Source organism: Crocodylus porosus, unplaced genomic scaffold (genome assembly GCF_001723895.1).
Source record: "Crocodylus porosus isolate Cpor-Errol unplaced genomic scaffold, CroPor_comp1, whole genome shotgun sequence".
Lineage (NCBI taxonomy): Eukaryota > Metazoa > Chordata > Crocodylia > Crocodylidae > Crocodylus > Crocodylus porosus.
The window spans coordinates 103,241-117,223 of NW_017728951.1; the positions used below are offsets into that span (position 1 = coordinate 103,241).

Below are 13,983 nucleotides of genomic sequence, written 5' to 3' on the forward strand. Positions count from 1 at the left end.
TGGAGCCAGGTTGCAGGGCAGGGACAGCTCAGGACAGGATCAGGCCGAACTGCAATCTGCTTCCTGCATGCCCTGCCCTATCAGGAGGTATGGGGGGAAGTGGGGGGTTCTGCATGTGGGCCTGACTGAGCACTAGGTTCTGGGAGCCAGCTGGAGATGAGGAGAGGGAAGGGTAGGCAAGGGGCACGTGCAGCAGAGCTGCCCGCCAGCCTAGCCACAGCCCCAGGCAGTGCGAATCTTCAGGCGGGCTGTTCCCAGTGTGGCTGCAGCCAGTCAGGTGTTGCTCTGCTCCCCTTGTCTCCGGTGGGAGGCACCTAGCTGAAGCTCCCCCCACCCCCAGCTGCCCAGAGCAGCACAGTGCGGGGTAAGAGCTGCTACTGGAGGTGAGGGTAACAGAACATTCCCGCCAGCCCAGGCCCCAGCCAGCGTGCACAGCTTCCAGTCGGGTTGCTCCCAGTGTAGCTGCAGCCGGCCGAGTATTGTTCTGTTCCTCTTGCCTTAAGTGACAGCTCCTCTCTCCTGCTCCTACCCCTTCTGTGCCGCTTGAGGCAGACAAGGGGAAAGCTTCAGCTGGGCAGCTCCCACTGGAGGCATGGAGAGCAGAACAGCACTGGGAACAGCCCCCTGGAAGCTACATATGCCGGGTCCTGGGCCAGCAGGCACAGGCAGAAGCATGGCGCAGGCTGACCTGGCAAAAGTGGGTGACACTCAGCCCCATGCTGAGCACTGCAAGGACAGTTGTGGGATGGATCCAGTCAGTTGGCCTGGATCCAGCCTTCAGGCCGTATTTTGCCCATCCCTGGTTTAACCACATGTACAGGCTTGACTACCTTGGTGAAATTCAGTGCTCCTAGTGAAGTAGGTCAAATAAGAGGATCATAACAATTTCTTTTGTCTTCAAAATTATTAAAGAACCCCATTTGCATGCTTTTGAAAAGCAAATATAGGTAATAAGTTTCCAGCACTAGTAATTTTAACATTTTCCTTTCTAGATAATATTTAAGCTTCCAAAATTATCTTTTTTTCTGGTTTAATTCTCTATTAATGGTTCAGGCTTCAAAAACAGTTGGAAGAAAAGAACTGAAACAGTCTTTTTTCCACTGGAAACAAGATTATTGAAATAGAATTCATATTCAAACCCAATAATTAACTTTTCAAGTTAAAGGGGCCTATACATTTGTTAATCATCCCTTAATTCATAATTTCTAAGAAATGTTTATTTTCTACTTGAACGTATAAGTTGATATCACTTTTTTCTTCCTCTTTTTTTTTTTTTTTTTTTTTTTTTACTAGGGATGGATAAATATGAGGCAAACTGTGGGGCATATTGCACTGGCTCACTTAGTAAGCCTACAGAGTCTTTATGCAGGCTGTCCTGACATCAAAGCCAGATACCTTTATCTCACTGGGAAAGCTCTGCATTTACTTGCTGTTAAAGTGGACCCCCTACACTCAGATACTTGCTGGAAGGAAAATATTATGGTATGATATTTTTCTCAGTTGTTGGTTGCTACTTACAGATATTAAATCGGGGTGGACAAAATGCGGCTCATGGGGCAGATTCCATCCTGCCTGTGGCAGGTCCCTCAGCCCCACCCAGCCCAGGCACAGGGGGCAGTTCAGGTTGTGGCATGTACAGCCAGTCCTGCTGCCCTGAGGTTGCAGAGGTGCCACTTGGCACGAAGCATGGCCCATCCCAACCCCACACATGGCTCTTGGTCACACCAGGAGCCGTAGTCCATGGGGCTGGCTGGCTGGCACAGCACTGAGGGCAGGTGTGGTGCGGCAGCCAGACTCAACTTCCTGGCAGCCCCCGTGGCAGTGGCTCCTGGCTGTCGCTGCCAGTGTCTGTGCCACTGCTGCTGAACCTAGCCTTGCTACCCAGGTGCCCCAACCTGTCCACCTCACACCCACTGCCAGGGATGCCAGATGGAGCAGGCAAGTGGATCACTGGGGTCTCCATGGAGGCTAGCTCAAGACCCCTGTGGGTCAGGCACACTCAGCCGGGCAGATGGGATGAGGCCATGGATGGGCAGGTAGTGGCATCTGTGAGTGGGACAGGCAGGTCCAGGGTTGGGGCCAGGGGAGGGATCAGCATGGGAACAGAGTCTGGCGTAAACCCATGCCCATCACAGGGACATGGAGGAGCAGAATACAGATCTGCCCTGGGCCCCAGTCCCTCACCATCATCACCCCAGCCTTGGCCCTGCCTCTGCCCCCATCCCACTCCCAGATGCCACTTCCCACCGGCCAGTAGCCCCATCCCATTCACCCAGGTGAGCACACCCTGCCTGCAGCAGTTCCAGGCTGGTGTCCATGGAGACCCTGCCTGCTCTGACAGTATACCAAATATGAGCCAGTAGTGTGCCCTTGTTGCCAAGAAGGCTAATGGCACCTAATGGTAGGTGTGTTGCTGGTAGGTCAAGGGAAGTGATTCTTCCCTTTTCTTCAGCACTGATGAGATTCATAGATTGTTAGGGACTGCAAGGGACCTTGCAAGATCATTGGGTCCAGCCCCCCTGCACTAGGCAGGAAAGATAGCTGGGGTCAGGTGACCCCAGCAAAGTGACTGTCCAGTCTCCTCTTGAAGATTCCCAGGATAGGTGATTGCACCACCTCTGGAGGGAGTTTATTCCACAGTCTGGACACCCTGACTGTGAACAAGTTTTTCCTAGTGTTAAGCCTGAAACGCTCTTCCAGGAGCCATTACTCCTGGTTTTCCCCAAGGTTGCCCTGGTGAACAGTTGTTCACCAAGTCCTTGATATAGTCCACTGATGTAGCAGTAAGCCACTACCAAGTCCCCTCTCAGCCTTCCATTTTTTAGGCTGAACAGGCCAAAGTCCCTCAGCCTCTCCTCGTATGGCTTGCCTGCCAAGTCTCTAATCATATGGGTGGCTGTTCTCTCGACTCTCTCAAGTTTTTCCACATCCTTGCTGAAGTGTGGCACCCAGAACTGGACTCAATACTCCAGCTATGGTCTCACCAATGCTGAGTAAAGCGAAAGAATCACTTCTTTGGTTTTGCTTGAGATGCATCAGTTGATGCATGCCAAAGTATTGTTTGCCCTGCTGGCTACAGCATTGCACTGACAGCTCACGTTCATACTGTGGTCTGTTATTACCCCTAGGTCCCTTTCAGTCATGGTGCTAGTCAGTATGGTGCCACTGAGCCTGTAAGTAAGTTGGGGATTGTTCATCCCCACATGGAGCACTTTACGTTTCTCAGTGTTGAACTTCATCTGGTTCCTGTCTGCCCAACTTGCCAGCCTGTCTAGGTCCACCTGTATCTGCAGCCTATTTTTAAGCATGACCATGCTCCCCCATAACTTGGTGTCATCTGTCAATTTGGCCAGTGTGCTCTTCACCCCCAGATCTAAATCATTGATACAGATGTTGAAAAGCACTGGACCAAGCACAGACCCCTGAGGGACACCACTGGCCATCTCTCGCCAGGATGACATGGAACTCTCTGAGTCCTACCCTTCAGTCAGATTTCTACCCACCTAGCTGTCAAGCAGTTAAGCCTACAATCCTCCAATTTTCCTGTGAGAACATCATGAGATACCAGATCAAAGGCCTTTTGGAAGTCTAGGTATACAATGTAGACCTCCTCTCTCTTATGCAGGTGAGTTACTTAGTTATAGAAAGAGATGAGCTTGGTAAGACCAGACCTGCCAGCGATTAAGCTATGCTGGCTGTCATTCAGAATCCTACCTTCTGCAAACCTATCACACATAGACTCCTTGATGAATTTTTTCAGGATCTTCCCTGGGACAAAAATTAGGCTAATTCGCCTATAGTTGCCCAGGTCCTCTCTCCTCCCTTTCTTGAAGATGGGCACAACATTGGCCTTCTTCCAGTCTTCAGAGATCTCCCCCAAGCACCATGAGTTTTGGAAGAGTTTTGCCAGAGGTCCCGTAATGACTTCTGCAAGCTCTTTCAGCACTCCTGAATGAAGTTCATCCGGTTGTACTGACTTATGAATGTCTAACTTTTCCAACTGATCACCCACCAGTTCAACTTCAACATTAGGAAGGTCATTCCCACCATGCCCATTCTGAACCTTAGGTAGTATGATTTTCCCTTTAGTCTAGTGAAATACCAAAGCATAGTAGTCATTCAAGAGTTCAGTTTTCTCCCGAGTGTCAGTAACCAGCTGTCCTGAGTTGTTAAGCAATAGTCTCATGCTTCCATTTGTTTTCCTTCTGTTCCCTATATACCTGAAGAAGAACTTATTGTCCTTGATTTCGGTCACTAGTTTAAATTCAGTCACCACCTTAGCCTTTCTGATCTGCTCCCTACAAGTGCAGGCCATTGTTGTATAGTCCTCCTTGGGGACTGTCCCAAGCTTTCATTGTTTCTATGCCTCTTTCAAAAGAACCATGATATCCCTGTTAAGTCAAGAGGGCTTACCGGCCCTTCTGCTACCTTACCTCTGCATGAGAAGGGACTTCTTTTGTGCTCTAAAGATCGTGTCCTTGAGGAACAACCACTCTTCATGCCCTCCTTTCACCTTTAGTCCCTGGTCCTGCAGAGCTTCCCCTACTGGTGCCCTGAACCTGCTGAAATTCACTTTTTTGAAATCCAGAACTCCAACTCTGCTAGCTGATTTGCCTGCCTTGCAATGGACAGTGAACATGATGGTTTCATGGTCGCTGTTGCCCAGGCTACCCTCAATATTCAAGTCACTCACCAGATCATCTCCTTTGGCCAAGATCAAGTCTAGGAGAGCATTACCTCTGGTTTGCCCGTGCACTTCCTGAGTCGGATAGAGCTCTTCGATACAGGTCAGGAAGCAATGCAACCAATCTGACTTAGCCAAGTATTCCTCCCAAGAGATGTCTGGGTAATTTGAAGTCACCCATGATGACCATGTCCCATGCTCACACAGCCGCTGCGAGTTCTCAAGAGAACTCCAGATCAAGATCCTCCCCCTGGTTTGGTGGCCTGTAGTATACACCTACAGTTAGGTCTCTCTCACCATGTCCCCCTTACCCCCCCCCGCAAAGTTTGACCCAGAGGGTTTCAAGCTGGTCTCTAGAGCCGATGTTGGACTCCAAGGACGGTTACTGCTCCCTCACATAGAGAGCTACACCTCCACCATTGTTCCCTATTCGGGCCCTTCTGTGCAGAGTGTAGCCCTCTATGGCTACGTTCCAATCATGTGAGAAGTGCCATAGGTCTCCATAATCCCTACTAGATCATAATGCCCACTGCAGAGTAGGACGGCTAGCTCCTCCTGCTTGTTCCCTATGCTTCTGGCATTAGTGTACAGGCACCTGAGTCCTCCAATTGAGACTCACAATTTCCTGTCACATTGAGGGAGATCCATTCCATCATCTCTTGCAAAAGTGGCTCTCTTATTTTCCTCAGTGTTTCCCCATTCCCAACTCCAGTCACTGTTTCCCCATCCTAGCCAAGAACAGGAACTTGCCTCTCCACGTGAGGTGGATGCCATCCCTTCCCAGGAATCCTCTCTCCCTGAAGTGTGTGCTGTGATTGAAGAAACCAAAGCTCTCTCAGTAGCTCCACTGCCGTAGTCATCGGTTCACTTTTTCAGTGCATCCTTCCCTCCTAGGTCCATGACCCGCAATCAGGAGCACAGAGGAAAAGACTACCTGTGCCCCCAACCCCCAGAGCCCTGTAGTCACTCATGACCCAGTTCGGGTTGCTCCTGGCCGTGTCATTCATGCCCACGTGGATGAGGAGCATGGGGTAGTGGTTGAAGGACCAGACAAGCCCAAGAATCCTCTCCACAACATCCTGGATGCAGGCCCCAGGGAGGCAGCAGACCTTACGGGCTAGCAGGTCCAGATGGCAGATGGGTTCCTTGGTGCCCCACAGGAGCGAGTCCCCCACCACCCCACCCTGCATCTCCTCTTGGGGGTGACAATTCACTGACCACCTACTTCCTCCTTTGGTGTCTCCATCAGAGCCTCATGCAGGGTGAGGGGAGCATACCTGTGGTGCAGTGCCAGGGGAGGGGGCAGCCCTAACCCTGCACGTCCTGGAGCCTGAGACAGCCGTCTTCCAGGTAGCTCTGGATGGGTCTTTTCGGGGGCCACATCTAGAGTGCTGTGTTCAGTTTTGGGCACCGCACTACAGAAAGGATGTGGAGAAATGGGAGACAGTCCAGCAGAGGGTGGCAGAAATTGTGAGGGGGCTGGGGAACATGACTTACGAGGAGAGACTGAGGGAACTGGGCTTATTTAGTCTAGAGAAGACAAGACAGAGGAGGGTTTTAATAGCAGTCTTCAACTACCTAAAATGGGGTTCGAAAGAGGATGGAGCTAGACTGTTCTTAGTGGTGGCAGATGACATAACAAGGAGCAACGTTTTCAAGTAGCAGCAAGGGAAGTTTAGGTTAGACATTAGGAAGAATTTTCTCATTATGGGGTAGTAAAACAGTGGAACAGGTTACCCAGAGAGATGGTGGAAGCTCCATTCTTGGAAGTTTTCAAAACCTGGCTAGACAAAGCTTTGGCTGGATTGATCTAGTTGGGGCTGGTCCTGCTTTGAGCTGGGGGTTGGACTAGATGACCTCTGGAGGTCCCTTCTAAACCCAACTTTCTATGATTCTAAATACAGTCTGGAGGGCTGTGAAATTGGTGAGGCTTTACCAGAAGTATGTAACAGACAGCAACATTGCAGAGGAAAGGATAGTGTGAATAATGGGACACTGAGACCATTAAAACTGAGAGGGGGTCATTAATATCTGTAGAATGAATAGATTAGTAGGAATCAGGGAGATGATAATGAGCCATGAAGTCAATTGAGTCCCTCAGTCTGCATGAAAAGAAATGCCACTGCCCCTCCCGGCAGTTGGTTTTAAAGTTTGGGTGGAGCAGGAATCAAACAGGTGTACCACTGGACCAGTGCATCCCCCTCCCCCCGATCAGTGCCTGACACCTTCTCTCTATTTTTATGGCTGAAACATCTTTATCTGCTTGATATTTTTGTTTCCAGCCTCCTTGCATTTTAAGAAAAATAACCAATCCACTTCCATGTTGGTTAAAAATTAACTCAGCTTCTTTCTTTCTATGATTGGTAGGAAGTAACTAAATTGAACACCGTGAAGCCTCCCATGATAGAGTGCAATGAAAACAAAATGGCAAGGAGCAGTTCACCTAATAATAAAAAGCAGTTTGAGGAGCAGAAGAAGAAAGCAAATGAGTTAAAGGTATTTTTACATGAGTATTTATACACCTAACTTGAGTATTTCCTTTTTATGAAGTCATTACCATGGCTGCATCTGATTAGACCTGTGGTTCTCAGGCTTTTTAAGACTCAAGGCAAAACTTGGAAAATGACAGCTCTTAGTTTTTTGACCCCAGAAGAATAATAGCATGAGTTTTCTGTTGCGAAGAACTTGGAAAGACCACAGCAGGTCAGAATGTCTTTAACACTATGTATTCCCATGTAAAATTTTTGGGTTTATCTTGTGAATCATGTTTGTACACCTAATAGTGCTAATATTGTGTGGGACCCCTCTGAACCTTTGAAAGTGAACCTTTGAAAGTTGAGAATCACCAGAATAGACTCTCAGCTGTGGTGTTTGTAGCAAATAAGACTGAACTGAAAAAAGAGTGCCAGAACAGAATTCACCCTTAAATTATTAATATTTTTAATATTGAGTCTTAATTAAATATCCAAAGTAGTAAAAAGGAAAAAAAAGGCTTGTCAAGCTGCCAAAGATAAATTGTTTAAAAATGAAAGTTACAAATGGTTTTGGGCTCTTGTCTCTAATCATCTCCCTTTCATAATTTCCTTCTCCTCTTTTATCTCTTCCTTATCTCCCTACTTGCTTCATGTCAATTAATCTGTTCTCATTTTGAAGCTTTCTGCTTCAAGTGAATGGATCAGGAAGCTGCTCTAATGTCTTTGTTCTTAGCAAAACAACTTGAAAATAATGAATACAAGAGCCAGTCAAAATAAAAGAATATGCTCGTTCATAAATATTTACTAAAAGAACAGTTTTAATGATTATAACGATTATACAAATCCCTACATACTAAATAATTAACACTGGTTGTTATTTCAGTATTAGTCTGTTCAGCATGTATTTTATTTGGAGAAAATCTTAGTCTTTAAAAGAAAAAAATTTCAAGTGTCTGTAATCAACATCAGTCTCCGCTAATTAGCCTCTATCTCAACTCTTGATCACATACTTTTGACATGTATGAAATTAAAATTTTACAAGAAAAATAATCCCCTCAAGACTTTTCATTTAAAAAATGATTTACAGCTGAACAAAACCAGATATTTTTATCAATATTGTAATTATCAGAAATATATTTATGCAATTTAATGTAATGGATTTTTTTTTCTTATTATTATTATTTAGAAGAGACAGATTTTGGCCAAGAAATACTTGTCTCAATCCAGCGAGGTTTTACTACAGTGCATGAATGTTGCATTTGGTAATAATATTATCAACATACTGACTTCTGCTAGTCTTGAAATGGTTGAATGTCTTGGACAATTTGATCCAGTTTCAAGTAGCCAGTTCTTGGCCCTGCATCAGGTATTGTAACTGCTGATTACATGTTTCTGCAGTAAAGAAAAAGAGCTTTGCGTTATATCAACAGATTTTTCTATTCATGTAGCCTGATCAATGAATATATTTGTTGATGTTTATATGTTTTGTCAGTGAAAGATTAATAAACAGTGAACCATTTAAAATGCTTGTGGGAGCCCTGGGTAACCAACTTAATTGTGCAATCACCACAAAGCCATTTTTCAAATCCTACTGATTTCTGTATTAAAGGTCCTGCTTAAATGGAATTAAACCTGCTGTGTAACTTGTGCTGCAGCAGTGGGCTCTCAGCAGTTCACATCTCATTAAGGCTTGTTACTTTGTTATTCATAACTCAGTCAGACACAATTAATCAGTCAGGTCACTCTATGCTTCAGAGTTTGTATAAGGGCTGCAACAGCAGACATGACTGGGATAAGAAAAGCATTCAGCTTCAGGGCTTCCAGGATTAGCTGATTACCACATATATTGGACAATTTCCCAGCTGCCAGATGAGTCTGTCATTTGCAGCTAAGACTGCGCAATGATAGTAACGCTTGTTATGGTTGTATTTGCTTCATATACTTTTTAGTTTTTTCATTGGGGAAGTATTTTACCATTTTGTTCTGTATAACATAAGAAAATTATATGTAAGAATACTTTAATGTAACATGCAGTTCAGTCCTTAAAAGTGATTGTAAACATAATGCCCTGAGTATCTGCTTTCACAGAACTAAAACAGATAGGAAAATTGTACATGTAAATTTAATTTGTCAGCTCAGTGTCTGTATCGGTCTGTCCTGTACTGTCCATTTTCCAGAGGGTAATTTTTCAGGTTTACTTGAGGCAGTCTACAACACTGCTGTTATAAATACTTTGTTATCTGTACTGAAACCAATATCCTTGCACCTTTTGGAAGCATCTCTAACATAGTTATAGATGGTCTGATCTTCTGATACATGCTCCTATCAGTTGATTGGAATTCTTCCCACCACAGAGTAGTCAGAACTGATGGAGAAATCAGTTTGAGAAAGGAAACTGTTAACTGTGAAATCTTTTTCCTTGTAATATATTGCCAATGCTCTTACATCTCTCGCAAGAGGTAAGAATTTCTTAGGGTAGTCTTTTATTGAACCAACTACTGTATGTAGTTGGATGTGTAGAAATAATGTTGTTGTGTTGTGCTGTGTAATTATTTGACAGGTATTTCAATAACTATTTGTTTGAAAAATATACTAAAAATATATTAAAATGTTACAGAGCTGTTCAGCATCTCTAATGATGAAGGGTATCCTGCTAGCAGCCACTCCTGACACAAAGAGTTCTCAACTGGCCGCACTATTGCATTTTCAGCATCACTTAAAACAAAAGGGAGATACAAGTAGCCTTTCCAAAAATGTGGAGCAGAGGCTAGCTTCTACCTCAAAGGTAATCTTTTGCATAGCACTGTATATACAAAGTGAATGGAAATGTATAAAAACTGAATAAATAAGGTATTACACCTTAAAGAAAACAACAAGATTATGACTTATATTGAAGATGTTTTTTCTCACAGTATCATAAAAAGTATGGCTGGAAGGGACCTCTGGAAGTCACCTAGTCCACACCCCTGCCCAAGGCAGGATTACCCCTATCCAAATGAACTCATACAAATACTTGTCTAACTTATTACTAAAACCACACAAATCAACCCTGTCACACAACTACAAGGCATAGCACCCTTATGTGCCACAGGAAAGCAGGGAGATAATGGTCATAAATGTCCTGCTGCAACCCCCCCATGGCTCATCAGGGAACTGGACAACCTCCTATGCCACAAAAGAGAGACATATAAAGGATGGAAGGCTGGAACCACCACCAAGGAGGTTTACTCAACACTGGTCTGTACCTGCAGGAGAGGATCAGGATAGCCAAGGCTGAAACTGAGCTCCATCTGGCTACACACATCAAGGACAACAAAAAGTCCTTTTTTTAAATATGTAGGGAGTCAGAAAAAAAGTAAGGGGAACATTGGACCTCTGCTGAACCAAGCAGGAGAGCCAATAACTGACAACCAGGATAAGTCCAAACCTGCTAAATGGGTATTTCGTGTCGGTCTTTCACCAGTCCAATGGGACTGCCCTGACTGGCAAGACATGGGATGGCCAGGGTGGGAGTGGATTTACACCCAGCATTGGTGTTGAGCTAGTAAAGGATCACCTTGAGAGGCTTGACACCTTCAAGTCGGCTGGTCCTGACAGATTATACCCTAGGGTACTCAAGGAGCTGGCAACTGTCATAGCCCAACAATTGGCTAAAACATCTGAAAACTCGTGGTGCTCAGGTGAGGTACCTGAAGACCAGAAGCAGGCCAATGTGGTGCCCATCTTGAAGAAAGGGAGGAAAGTAGATCCGGGGAGCTATAGTTCCCATCAGCCTGACTTCTGTCCTGGGGAAGATATTGGAGAAGATCATCAAAGAGACCATACTCGACCAACTGGCCGAGGGCAACTTCCTGAGGCTAGCCAGCATGGGTTTGGTGTGGGTAGGTCTTGCCTGACCAATCTCCTCTCTTTCTATGACCAGGTGATATATCACCTTGACAAGGGAAAAGTGATTGATGTCATTTATCTTGACTTTAAAATAGCTTTCGATCTGGTATCCCATGATTGTCTTATGGAAAAACTGGACAACTGCGGTCTCAGCTGCATCACAGTCTGCTGGCTGGGGAACTGGCTTTGAGGCCGGACCCAGAGTGAAGTCAATCATTGTGGTGTGCTGTGACCAGTGAGGTCCCCCAAGGCTCCGTCCTTGGGCCTATCCTCTTCAACATCTTCATTAACAATGTGGACACTGGAGTTAGAAGCGGACTGGCCAAGTTCACTGATGACACCAAACTTTGGGGTAAAGCGTCCACACCCAAAGACAGGATGGTGATTCAGGCCAACCTTGACAGTCTCGGAAGATGGGTCGATGTAAACCTGATGGCCTTCAACTGAAAAATGCAAGGTACTCCACCTTGGGAAGAAAAACCCGCAGCATGCATATAGGCTTGGCAGTGCTGCGCTTGCTAGCACCATGGCCAAAAGGGACTTGGGGATCATGATTGACCACAAGATGAATGTGAGCCATCAATGTGATGTTGCGGCCAGCAAAGTGAGCAAAACTCTGGCTTGCATCCACAGATGCTTCTCCAGCAAATCCCAGGATGTCATCCTTCTGCTGTACTCGGCCTTGGTGAGGCCACAGCTGGAGTACTGCAGCCAGTTCTGGGATCCACAATTTAAAAAGGATGTGGAGAAGCTTGAGAGAGTTCAGAGAAGAGCTATGCGCATGATGAGAGGGCAGGAAAACAGGCCTTATGATGAGAGGCTGAGACCCATGGGACTCTTCAGTCTGGAAAAGTGCAGGCTCATGAGGGACCTGGTGGCAGCCTATAAGTATATAAGGGGTATACATCAGGATCTGGGGGAACAGCTGTTCATCAGAGCGTCCCATGGGATGACAAGGTCTAACAGTCATGAACTTCTTCAAGACGGTTTCAGGCTGGACATAAGGAAGAACTTGTTTACTATCTGAGTCCCCAAGGCCTGGAACAGACTGCCTCCAGAGGTGGTGCAAGCACCTACTCTGGACTCCTTTAAGAGGCAATTGGACATATATCTTGCTGGGATCCTGTGACCCCAGCTGACTTCCTGCCCTTGGGGCAGGGGGCTGGACTCGAAAATCTTCCAAGGTCCCTTCCAGCCCTAATGTCTATGAATCTATAAGTAGGAACTACCTGATTCACAGGGGCTGCCCCTTGATTTCATGCACAGAACGTGGGCCTGGGCAGCCATTTCATGGGCAGAGTGCAGCAAGTCCCCCTATACCTCTGGCCAAGGGGCCCTGGTGGCCCCACCCCTTGCCACTGATTGACTCTGGGGGTGGCCTTTCCCCTTACTGCTAATTGGCTGTGAGGGCTGTCCATCATGAAGTCCTAGCCCTCGCCGCCAATTGGTGGAAAGGGGCAGGGCCACATGAAGACCGCCCTTGCAGCCAATCAGTGGCAAGCGGTGGGGGCCACAGCCATGTTGCTGGCGGCCCTTCAAATGGGCTCCCCACTTCCCTGCCCAGTGAGCTGCCACAGCACTCGGTACAGTATTTTTCTTCCTCCCCCCTCCCCCCAGTATTTCGTGGATTTCACAGGCAATGCCAAATTTCATGAAATCGCAAATTCAGTAGGCCCCTAGCTCTAAGGTTTATAATACTCTTGAATGATCCAAGGAAGAGGGTTACGCCCCCCACTACAGAAGAATACCAAAACCCCCACAGTCCAATTTGGCCATGGATAAATATTCCTTCCTAACCCCAAATGTAGTGATTGGTGTGATCCTAAACAGAAGAACAAGTTCCTTAGCCAGGAACATCTGTGGTTTAGTCCCAGCAGGAGCACTGGGGCAGCCCAGTCAAAATCCCCAAGTCTTGGCTGCAGTAAGCACCTAATGCTTCTGAGGAAAGGAAAAGGGAAAAAAATCCTAACACATGTACCAAGAGGAGTGGGGAGAAAATCTTTCCCAGTCCCAGATGGCAACTAACTAAGCCCAGAAGTATAGAAAATAACCAGAGCATAGTATAGATATATCTGCTCCTAGATCATCTAAACCAATCCATACAATGCTTATCAAATCTCTTCTTGAACGCCTCCAATGCTAGAAATTCCACAACCCCACCTACCCACTGAGTCACTGTTCTAACACTGAAGAAGTTTTCCTGATCTCCAGTCTCAATCTGCTGTTCAACTTCAAGCCATTGGTCCGCATGCTACGCTCTGCACCTAGAGAGAAAACATGTTCGCCATCTTCCTTATGACAGCCCCTCAGATATTTAAAGACTGCTCTCGTGTCCCTCTTAATTACCTTTACCACAAACTAAGCATGCCTGTTTCCTTCATCCTCTTCTCATTTGGCTTGCCTTCCAAGCCTTTTTATATCTTGCTGCCTGCCACTGGACCTTCTCTAATTTCTCCTTTTCCTTTTTAAAATTTGGAACTGAAAGCTGCACACACTACCCTAGATGATGCCTAACCAGTGCTAAGAAAGTGTGTCTGATGTCTCTGATTGGCATCCTTGTAAAAGGCCCCTCGAGTGAAAAGCACTATATATACCAGAAGCATTTGGGCCTGTTCATAGATTCATAAAGGTTAGGGTCAGAAGGGACCTAAATAGATCACCTGCATAGGCAGGAAAGAGTGCTGGGTTCAGATGACCCCAGCCAGATGCCTGTCTAACCTCCTTTTGAAAACCCCTAGGGTAGGGGAGAGCACTACCTCCCTTGGGAGCCCATTCCAGATTTTAGCCGCTCTAACTGTGAAGAAGTTCCTCCTAATGTCCAGTCTAAATCTGCTCTCTGCTAGCTTATGGCCATTATTTCTTGTGACCCCCAGGGGCGCCTTGGTGAGTAGAGCCTCACCAATTCCCTTCTGCGTCCCCATGATGAATGTATAGGCA

The 13,983-nt window shown here is 46.2% G+C and overlaps 1 protein-coding gene across 5 annotated transcripts in view; it reads left to right on the top strand.

Moving 5' to 3' along the window:
* Positions 1–13,983, top strand: part of CFAP46 (cilia and flagella associated protein 46) — a 146,096-nt gene that overhangs the window by 100,034 nt on the left and 32,079 nt on the right. For 4 of the 5 annotated variants that reach the window (XM_019556104.1, XM_019556106.1, XM_019556107.1 and 1 more), the window contains exons 39-42: positions 1,294–1,482; positions 7,052–7,180; positions 8,345–8,524; positions 9,776–9,943. In XM_019556104.1, coding sequence (XP_019411649.1) covers positions 1,294–1,482; positions 7,052–7,180; positions 8,345–8,524; positions 9,776–9,943 — 666 coding nt within the window. The remainder of the gene's footprint in view (positions 1–1,293; positions 1,483–7,051; positions 7,181–8,344; positions 8,525–9,775; positions 9,944–13,983) is intronic. The other variant, XM_019556108.1, reaches the window with a different exon arrangement.